The sequence below is a fragment of the Vespula pensylvanica genome, chromosome 21 (assembly GCF_014466175.1).
Source record: "Vespula pensylvanica isolate Volc-1 chromosome 21, ASM1446617v1, whole genome shotgun sequence".
NCBI lineage: Eukaryota > Metazoa > Arthropoda > Insecta > Hymenoptera > Vespidae > Vespula > Vespula pensylvanica.
This window is the reverse complement of record NC_057705.1, coordinates 820,919-831,454: the sequence shown is the minus strand read 5'-3', so window position 1 is coordinate 831,454 and position 10,536 is coordinate 820,919. Positions and strand designations below refer to the sequence as shown.

Genomic DNA, 10,536 nt, shown 5'->3' with positions numbered 1-10,536 from the left:
AATACCTGATCCAATATAAACTTTACGCCATCGGACTCTTTTAACTCGCAACATAAATTTGTTATTTCTTTATAAAATAATGTCAGTTCTTCCACTGTTAATTTATATTTTGTCTCTACAGATTGCCTGGTCCTTAATGAGAAAAAAAGAAAAAGAAAAAAAAGACATTTTATAAACTATACGATAAATATACCACTTTAATAAATATAAGAACTAACCTTGTACGTTGTTTATTGTTTAACAGCTGTTGTGCAACACTTGCACATTTCTCAGCATCTTGTACAGCCGTTGTTAAAGCTGTTAACAATTCACTATCCGGAAACTTTTTATTTTCTGCTTCATTCAAAAGTTCTTTCAACTCACTAAGTTCAACTTTATCATTCTTTGGATCCATGGCTTCTTTAACTTTAGTTACCCATGAGTCAAAAGACTCAGCTTTCAACTTTAACTTTTGTAACATAATGGGCAATTCGTCTAACGTATAACGATACCGTAACGTATGTTTTTCTGGTGGACAATCACAAAGGTCCGTAAAATGTCTTAAACAAACCAATTGGGAATTGTGACACGAACATGTAACTGCACTTAAAAAACAAGTTGTTTTACAGGCTTCACACTGTCGTTCATCATCTGGTAATAACTCAAAGGCTTCGCGTTCAGCCTCTGTTACACCCTATAGAAAAGAAAATAATTTTTTTACATATTTACCAAATATCCATAAAACTCATACAGCATATTAAATCCCATGAAATAAACAAAATCTTATTTACATTAAACGTAACATAAACCAGATAAATCACATATGTAGAAAACACATGTATCCATCTGTAATAATATTTATCCTTGAATATCAAAGAAATATGTCACCACACGATTTCCAAAAACTTTAAAATGTCATTAAACACCGATTTACAGATTTTACCGGCTTACAATAAAATAACAGATCATAAAAACTGCTTGTATAGTATACCGTGGCAAAACACTGAAAACATAACCTCTACTCACCAATGAAAGTTACATAATCAAGAATCATAGACATAGAATATAAAAACAGAAGAATGAATATTTTACGATCGAAAAGAAATCATTGAAGAACTATTTTAATATAAAGAATCGCGTTTGAAATGAATAAACATTGTTTTAGCAGCATTAGCAGCAGCATTAATATCAATTATAACGTGGACAATGTAGGACTTTGTTGCGATCTCGAATGGTGGCAGTATCAACGCACACGCACACGAATTTTGCCGCGTGTGTTCGTGTACGTATGTGTTAGTAGTGCGTAAGTGAGCGAATGCCGAATGCCTCTTGGCATCTGATATACTACTTGATCCGAATACATCAGCCATTCTCCTATAGTAAACCTATGATCTGTTCCACTTAAATTCGGTTAATCCTGGATAAAACAGGCCGTATTGCACCATCCTGTGGCTTAAAATTGTGTCGAATGTGTGAATAATACAAAAAGAGAGAAACTATGAAAACGAATTAAATAGCTTTTTCTGGTCTTTTAAGAATGATGAAATTTTCAAAAGTGAAATGCAATTTGATTTCATTTTATAGATGTCTTTCTTGAGCCAAAACTTTTTGTTGATAATATTCATCTATATGTATCGCATAATTTATCATGAAAATAAATTGTATGAATGTATGATAAAAGTGAATGATAACGTAATTTAACATAATATAATGCGTTTCAATGTAAAAAAAGACATGCGTTTTTTTTTTTTTCTTTTATATATAATTTTAAAACAATTATAATGTACACACCCTGACATTCAAATGGAATAATTAGATTGCTAAATATTAATTATGTAAATATCAACTCACCCACTCCAGTAAATTTTTTCGCAATTTTTTTTCATCGTCTACCATTTGTAACATGTCATGATAAGTAGCTGTAGCAATTCCAATATCTAATGAATCTGGATCTAAAGACATTTTGCATACTAATTCGTCGTGAGAAAATACACAAAACCGCCTTAAATTTGAATAATGTGTGATGCACTCTCTTCCCATTTTGAGCTAATGAAAAGAAAAAAAAAAATAAATAAATAAATAAAATGAAATATAATATCTCTTAAGCAGCAAATACAAATTATTAATTAATACACACCCAGTCTGCAGGTGCAAAATTTACAGCCTCTGCAAAGTTATAACCTTGATTGAAACCTGCATGATATGCTCTTGGAAATGTTACAACAAATTCACCAGCATGTTGATCGGTTCTAAACACCGGTACTCCTATCAAATAAAATTAATATTTTTAATACCTACTTAAGTACTCTAACAAAAACATTATTTTTTTTCTCCATATAATTTACCTTCATTTGTTAAGATATTTGGATTCATAATTGTTACTAATTGATGTAACAGATCAGGTTGACTGTGAAATAATTCAGGTGCAGCAGACTTCATAGACTGTTCAAATTTTTCTGCCTGAGAACCAGGTACGCCATACCACGTTTTTGGTTCTCCCCAATGTAAGTAATTAATAGAATAACTCCAATGATCTTCGTTGTGCCAACAAAATGTTGCAAAACACATGCCGACATACATCCATGGGACCTTCATGCCACTAATATCCGCATTAATATGACCTAATACACTACCACGTAAAACCGGTAAATTGTTTAAATTCCATGAGGATTCGGCATATTCTTGATCACACGTAAATAAATTAACACTTGTTTTCGTTGGAAATCCAGATCCATGATCCATGGTATGTAAATCTGCACCATATTCTACTGTCACATCTTCGTCAATAGATGAAACTATTCTCCAGAATTCTTTTTCTACTAACGAAGTGGGAACCATCTATAAATGATAAACAATATTTAATTATATATTCTAATGCATAAACAATAAATATTTTTTCGTACATGTACTGGCATGTTGAAATAGTCGCTTTTGAATTGATCTGCCATTTCACCAAATTGTTGAAGGGTGTACTCTCTTTGTGCTTGTTCAAAACCAAAAGCCTCCATCGGTTTTGAAACTTCTTCTGCAACACATTTTGGACACCTCCAATCTCCCTTAGGTATTTCTGTTAAAGGTGGCATTAGACAAAATGTGTGGTAGCTATCGTCACAGCCATCACACAGAAGCATATTTTCTTCATTGTCACCTCTCCCACAATTATGACAAATGTACTTTGCAAGCTAAAGGAAAAAATATGTTTACTATATATGTTTTATACATAGATAGTGTACTACTAAAAAATAAAAATTCTACTCACTGGGTCAAACTCGTACGTTAGCTTAACACCTCTAGTTTTGTTAGACTTCTTTGGTTCTTTGGTATTAAAACCAGCCATTTTTGGACCGGCTCCATAAAATTGTAATTTCTTAAGTTCCTTACTTTTATCATTATCTACATATCTGCTTCTAACAATACCTTCTCTGCAGTCATGATCGGAATCACATTCTTCTTTGCAATCTTCTTGCTTAATACCGACTTCTTGCTTTTCTTCTTGGCCAGAAAATCTCTTTGAACGACGTGAAAACTTCTCTGCAGGAGGTTTGATTTGTTGCCTTGAAATTATTCCATGTGGTTTGTAATCACGATCTCTTTTCTCAATTTTTTCATCAGAATCTGGTTCTATTTTCTATATATCGAAATACAATAATACAAATGATTTATATACTTAAAAAATAAATAATTGAAAATTACGTAATATCCAAATCTTATTAAAAAGCTTACAATATCAGTCAAGGCTTTTCCTTGTTTAAATACGTCAAATGGGTATAAAATTCTTTCGTAGTGATTTTTTAAAATACTTCCAACGCTTCTTCCAGAGGGATAACCTAATTTGTTGGCAATTTTTGCCCATCTTCTTTCCTTTGTTACTGTTTCTACACCTCCTATAACAAGGATTAAATAAATATTAACAGAATGTTGTGAACTGCGATAAAAGAGCAAATGAAAAAAGAATTGTACCTTCGTCAGTGACAATCTTGTGTAAGGAATACAAATCCAAAGCTTTACGCTCCACAAGAGGTATTTTTAATGATGATCCTTGTAATTCCCAGAACTTAGCAATTTGATCTAAGAAATTGAGTTTTATCCTAGTTTTAGCTTCTAATTCATTTAGTCTTTGTATCCGTGGTACAAATTTGAATTTGTCAACGTCAACTGCGAATGGTGGCTGCCAATTCTATAAGAAAAGGGAAAAAAAAAGGAAGAAAGAAAATTGAATCATTAGTAATGATAAAAGATTGTACTATGGAAATAAAAAGAATGTATTAAGAGAGATAAGGAATTTCCAAATAAAAATCTGATGAATAATGTAGAAGAATAAGAATATTATATAAGAAGAAATTATTTCGAAGAACAAATTATAGTTCGACCGATACGACTATAGACACGCATCATTTCTCCAGACATTCATTATTTCGATCAGGGAAAGGTTGTTTCATATCGATGAAATCGTTGGTTATGGTTTATTCAGGGGTACAAAGAACGCCTTGCTTGTGAACACTATAGACGCCCCTGGTGCTTCGTTACTACTTTACAGTAATAGCGTATGGCGTAAGATATTATCGCAAAGAAACGGATAAAACTGAATTAGAACGATTTCCGACATACAAACAATCAGATTGGCATTTATTATTGTAATTTTTCTCAAACAAAAATACTAAAAATATAATCTATATAAGGAAAAAAAAAGTTGTTGGATAATTTAACTTAATTTTATAAAATATAACATCGACATCGTAACACGATATATATTCGTAAAAGTAGTAATAATTGGAAGTCTTCTTGATAGATTCTTTACGTTCGATAAAATCTGGTTTTATGCAGCCATGTTTTCCGTAATGTGTAAATTTCAAATGTTGTCGTAAGGTAAGACAATACTAGTCTTATATGATACAACAGCGAATTAGCGAGAAGACCAATTAATCAATAAACTTTTTCCATCAGCTTTTATACATCGAGATGCTTTAATCTTTCATGTACTATATTTGCTTTTTTTTTTTTACGAAATTATACGAGCAGAAGAATAGATATAATAATTAATTCACGTATACAAACATATAATGAAAAAAAAGTTATCTTAAAAATTATAAAAAATTATACAATCGAATACAAAAAAAAAAAAAAGAAAAGAAAGACAAAGAAATATAACCTCAAATTTATAATAGCACGCGTGACTATTAATCTACAATGTATAATAATTATTTAACTTATAAACAATTTACGAGCTATTAATACGGATACATAAAAAAAAAAAGAGAAAAGAAAAGAAAGAAAAAAATAAAAAGATTCGTATGAAATTACCAAAAAAAATGTTAATAAAAGTATTCGCAACGTGACCCAAACGCGTCTTTTAAAGGGCACACGATGATATCGTGCAACTAACGACGCCCTGCAACGACGTCACTTGTTCAAGCAGACTTCCAACGAAATGGTGGCATTTGTTAAACGCCATCTCTAGAAACGCATCCACCGTGAATGCCTAACACATTCGACATAAAATTCATAGCATAGTGTAGTAATAGTAATAGTAATAGTAATAGTTCACTTATACTGTTTATAGCAATAACAACAACAATGATAAAAGTAACGTTAATGTTGGAAAGGGACGATAATATAATCGATTATAAGAAGCTTATCCTACACAAATATTTCACTAAATTTCTTAACCATCAGCCAAATAAGTTTACTTTGTAACGGGGACGTGTAATTTCAACAAAGAAATATGGCAGACTCTTGAACTACGAACACATACGTACACGTATGTGTAAACATCGTAATGTATGCATTATTATATACATTTAGGGATGTTTTCAATGCAAAAAATATTTTGGATTATAACTGTCATAAATCATTAAGAATCATTTCTATATATATATATACACATATGATTTATATAAAATAACACTATATGTACCTAGACAGGATATCAATTTAAAAATATCAAGATAGAGATCGCGCCGAGACCAAAGAAGGGATCTTATCAAATTTATTGTGGAAAATGCACGATAAGATTTCTTATATAGTCTTACATATATAACATAGAAGAAACTAGACTGATATATTCGATTTGTTCCGCGAATGTAGAGGTACCATGATTTTTTTTTTAATTTGTTATTAGTCATAACAAAACAAAAACAAAAACATGACAAAAAGGAAATATGAGAGAAAAATTCTCTCGACTGAAACTTTTCTTCTTTAACTTTTTATCGGCGCCATGACACCTGAATTAAAAAATTACATTTTCGTTTTTATACGTTTTTTCTCTCTCTCTCTCTTTTTGATTCTTTATTTCTCTGTACGAATAAATTCCGAACGCTCGAAACTACCTGCACGATTGTCATTAAAAGACATTTTTTTCCCTTCATCTTTTGCACGGTAGAAACAAAATGGTGGCAGAAATCATTTCCTGCACGATCGCGTAATATTCAAACGAAAGAGGCTCGTTTCACTCGACGATCATTGACACACGTTTAAAGAAAATAGAGACACTACCAAGAGACAGACGGATAGAGTAAGCGCGCGCATGCGTTGATTAGAAAAATATTAGAAAAAGATCTATAAGAGGACTGCTGCAACGAGTAAAGATGAACGAAAGGTGAGAAGAAAGGACACGACTATGTGTGCGTACGTGCGTATGTATGTATATATATGAGAGAGAGAGAGAGAGAGAGAGAGAGAGAGAGAGAGAGAGAGAGAGAGAGAGAGAGAGAGAGCAAAGATGCATTTCCCCTCCCCTCTCCTACGCACCTTTCTTTTTTTCTTTTTATATTCTGTCTCGTCTTTTATATATCAAACAATTCCCTCGTGCGTTTTCGCCAATCATTTCGTTCGAAAAGAAACTCAAGTTTTTCCCGAAGGTGACATCGTTTAACATGGCGTATGTCGTCTTTTTTTATTAAGTAACTTTTATCATAACGTCAGAGCACGAAGGATACAAGACGATATTATCGAAATATCTATCTGTATGTCGTCTCTCTCACTCTCACTCTCACTTTCACTCTCACTCTCTTTTATTCAAAATTCTAACGAAACTTTTAACCGATTAACCTTTCTCGGATTCCTTTATGTAAAAAAAAAAAAGAGATTTTCTAGAGAGAAAAAAAAATACCCTCTATTTCCGAACGACCCTCATAAATCTTTTAATCCATTTATAACAAATCCAACGATTTCGAAGATGATCATGGAGATTCGATGGTTTCTCTTGTTCTTCGTTCGTTCGTCGTGAAAAAAAAAAAAAAAAAAAGGGAACACAGAAACGTGTACTCATTGTGTCGTCCACGTTAAAATCAATCGTTACAAAATTGGACAAACGTTACGACATAAGGAAACGATATAAAGATAAATCTGTCGATTCTTTTCCGAAAAAAAAAAAAAGAGAGAGAGAGAGAGAAAGAGAAAAAGAAAATATTACAGAATCATCGACGAGAATCTGTCCATTCTATCCGTCTCTTTCCCCTCTTAACAATCTTTTCTCGTGACATGTTGTGTTCTATGCAATATACGAAATGCACAATGTGTTACGTGTTGTTAGATGAATATATAGACAAGAGAACTTGTTATTTTACACGCAATGCGTGTTTAAGTAATTACTTAAAGTCTAGGATAGAATCGAGGTCGCGAAGCAATCGGTAAGGTATAAGAGGAAGGAAGGGAGGTACAAGAAAAAAAAAAAGAAAGAAAGAAAGAAAGAAAGAAAAAGAGAGGAAAAAAAACAAGAAAAAGAGAGAGAGAGAAAGATCGATGCACGTACACATACACGTACGTACACACACGCGCGCGTCCGCGTAGTATACACGCGATGTCTCGTTCTGATTGAAGGGATTTGGAATACGTGCGAATCTTACGAATATATATACATATATATAAAAAAAAAAAAAAAGTCTTTAATAAAAGATATACGAAGAGACAGAGAAAGAGAAAGAAAGTGAGAAAGAAAGAAAGAGAGAGAAATATCGTACGTGACGTTACTCACGGGCGGAGGTTTGATCTTGCAGATGCCAGATTTCTCAGCGATCGGTCTTATTTTTGCGATATATCCAAGAGGGTCGAGGAACTCCTCAGTGCTGGGCTCAAATACAGGGGCCTCGGGCGGTATAGAGAACTCGAAGTCCGAGTCAGCACGATCACAGGCCATGTCCTGGGTACGACAACAATATGCACCGAAACGATCCTGAGAAGCGAAGTCGGAAGTAGCGTCGTGGTATCTCGATACCATGACTCTTTACTTCCTTCCTTCTTTAATAAGAATATCTTTCTTATGTCGTCTGCCGTTGTTCTGTATTAAATGAGAGAGAGAGAGATATATAAACTACGGGGAAAGAAACGATGACGGTCGATCGGTCAGGTCGGTCCTCAGGCACGTTAAAGACGCGCCCGTGTCGCCGATGCCAATTCCTCGCTTTTGCTCTTTCTCTTCTCTCTCTCTCTATTCTTCTCTCTATCTCTCTTTCTCTCTCTCTCTCTCTCTCTCTTTCTCTCTATGCCTGCCCGATTCTTTTTCGTCGCAAACCAACGCGCGCTTGCGTACACGTTACTTCCCAAACGTTTTAATAAAATCACACGAGACAAGCGTTCCTTCGGTAAACATTCTTACGGAGCACCATCTCCTCCTCTCTACTATGATTACACGATCGCGTATGCTTGACAATGAACGCGAAGAAACGATAAAAGGACACATGGAAGTATCTATGCTCGACATCCGACGCGGAGCCCCGCACACGAGCGACTGGCCTGCTTCGCGTTTCTACGATCCACCGCTACCTCCTTCCCCTTACTCCCCCACACGTTACCTACGACGCCGGCACTATCGTAACATAGAGTCAACTACTGCGCCATCTTATTCTACGATCTGATTCGTCGCTCCTTCGACCCGACCAATCAACATTCACTTTATTTTCTTTCTGACCTTCTTATTGGCTCCTTCTTAGAAATTGTTTCTATTCGATTACAAATGGCTCAATAATATTTATGATAATCTATCATTCGTTGATATTTTTCTTATTGGTTTTTCCTATTGGTTCCGAAATATTGCCTCAAGTTTCGCTCACTTTGAACTTTAAATTGTATTTCGTTTTATATTGGATATTTTAATCAATCGAATATTTATCTTATAACATTACAAAGTCGTTTAGTAAACATTGATTTTATATAATTTGTTATGTATATATATATATTTGTTTCTTGACATTATCTTTGGTTATAATTAATGTAAACTTGAAATTTTAATATAATTTGAATTTAGCGCCTTTCGAATGCAAAAAGTCGAATACAATGAAGTCTACAGTATATCGATTTAGTATCAGTGCTGTGTTTCGCTGGAGTTTCAGCAGGTAAGAGTTTATGTAATATACGAATTACGTTTACGTGATTAAATGTTTAAGAAAAAATTGTAACTTTGATATAATATATATATATATATATATATAAAATATATAATAAATTGCATATAAAATCAATGTACGATACAATTATATTATGACGAATTATTGCTTTTTTCTTAATTATTTGGTTATGGTAAGTTTCATTTCTTGTTTTTTTCAGACATTCTTCAACATGGGTTTGAAGTTTGGAAATTTGTACAAAATAAGAGGGATCGTTTATTTCCGTCTTAGCCCTCATGAACAGAAAGCTTTCAAAGGCTTTATATCAGAAGGTGTTCCAAATACTATTAGACGCTTCCATAGTTCGGTATACCGTTATTTACCAAGTATGTTAATTAATCTACTTAATAAAGTAATATATTATTTATTGATAGGATTTATTTTACATGTTATAAGACACGATTCAAGATTGATAAAAAGATATTATAACGAGAGTAACATTTAATACGATAAAAATAGTAATGTTATTTTTATACTAATTAAGATTCTTTCTTTCAGTATTCGCTTTCAACTATTTGGTATACTTATGGGCCTTAGAAACACATCACAAACTAAGCCGTAAAAATCACGCTCTTTACAAGGACGATGTTTAAACTATTTAAATAATTTTAATATAATTTAATAAGTAGTGTTATCTCTCATCGAAGTTGTTACAATGTATAATACGATGGAAGTTGTATGAACGCATATTTCAATAAATTAACTGATTCATTTGAACCATGAATACAAATCTATTATCGTAATTACTATAATCCCCATTTCATTGCATTTGATATCTTTAGATCCTTTAAATTCATACTAATTTTCTAATGATTTTTATTTTCCATAAAAAAAAGAAACTCATAGTAATTTATCTTACAACCTCGAGATGGCGCATAAAGTACAAATGAGCCACTGACGGACATTGAATTGTTCAATTCGTGCGTTAAAAAAATATAAAACTTTTCTTCTAATACAATATCAAGTTACGAGTTACAATTAGAAGAAGAAGACTAGATGAAAGAAATATTATACGATAATTGCTATACGAATATAAATAAAATTAACAATCGAAATAACCTTAAACTATCGGAGCAAAGTATAAACCCGAAATTATTACGTTCCTGTTAAAAGAAACGATCATGACGTAGCGATCAAAGGAATGAGCCAATAGAAATCGACGTATCAAAGATCGCAC

At 32.8% G+C, this 10,536-nt stretch overlaps 2 protein-coding genes across 7 annotated transcripts in view; one reads left to right on the top strand and one right to left on the bottom strand.

Annotated features, from left to right (window-relative positions):
* Window positions 1–8,724, bottom strand: part of LOC122636211 (lysine-specific demethylase lid) — a 17,788-nt gene extending 9,064 nt beyond the window's left edge. For all 5 annotated transcript variants that reach the window (XR_006328882.1, XR_006328884.1, XR_006328883.1 and 2 more), the window contains exons 1-10: window positions 7,952–8,724; window positions 3,940–4,156; window positions 3,703–3,863; window positions 3,239–3,607; window positions 2,883–3,161; window positions 2,325–2,817; window positions 2,117–2,244; window positions 1,831–2,025; window positions 219–673; window positions 1–132 (exon numbers count right to left, since the gene is read on the bottom strand). The exon at window positions 1–132 is cut by the window's left edge and continues 130 nt beyond it. Coding sequence is in view for 2 of the 5 variants with exons in the window: in XM_043827193.1 (XP_043683128.1) it covers window positions 1–132; window positions 219–673; window positions 1,831–2,025; window positions 2,117–2,244; window positions 2,325–2,817; window positions 2,883–3,161; window positions 3,239–3,607; window positions 3,703–3,863; window positions 3,940–4,156; window positions 7,952–8,194 (2,672 nt within the window). In the remaining 3 variants the exon portion in view is untranslated. The remainder of the gene's footprint in view (window positions 133–218; window positions 674–1,830; window positions 2,026–2,116; window positions 2,245–2,324; window positions 2,818–2,882; window positions 3,162–3,238; window positions 3,608–3,702; window positions 3,864–3,939; window positions 4,157–7,951) is intronic.
* Window positions 8,725–9,180: 456 nt separating this feature from the next.
* Window positions 9,181–10,076, top strand: LOC122636362 (cytochrome b-c1 complex subunit 8). Of its 2 annotated transcripts, none has more exons than XM_043827506.1 (3): window positions 9,181–9,308; window positions 9,520–9,685; window positions 9,858–10,076. In XM_043827506.1, exons 2-3 carry the CDS (start codon window positions 9,532–9,534, stop codon window positions 9,950–9,952), a joined length of 249 nt encoding a protein of 82 aa, XP_043683441.1. In that variant the 5' UTR covers window positions 9,181–9,308; window positions 9,520–9,531; the 3' UTR covers window positions 9,953–10,076. The 2 variants fall into 2 exon arrangements, with proteins under 2 accessions (XP_043683441.1, XP_043683440.1); XM_043827505.1 differs by lacking the exon at window positions 9,181–9,308 and adding an exon at window positions 9,347–9,435.
* Window positions 10,077–10,536: the final 460 nt, after the last annotated feature.

What these genes read in the sequence shown, in the direction of transcription:
- LOC122636362 (XM_043827506.1), top strand. Translation starts at nt 9,532, where the DNA reads ATGGGTTTGAAGTTTGGAAATTTGTACAAAATAAGAGGGATCGTTTAT. An exon ending in GGTATACCGTTATTTACCAA is followed by an intron (nt 9,686 to 9,857) that starts GTATGTTAATTA and finishes TCTTTCTTTCAG; the next exon opens with TATTCGCTTTCAACTATTTG.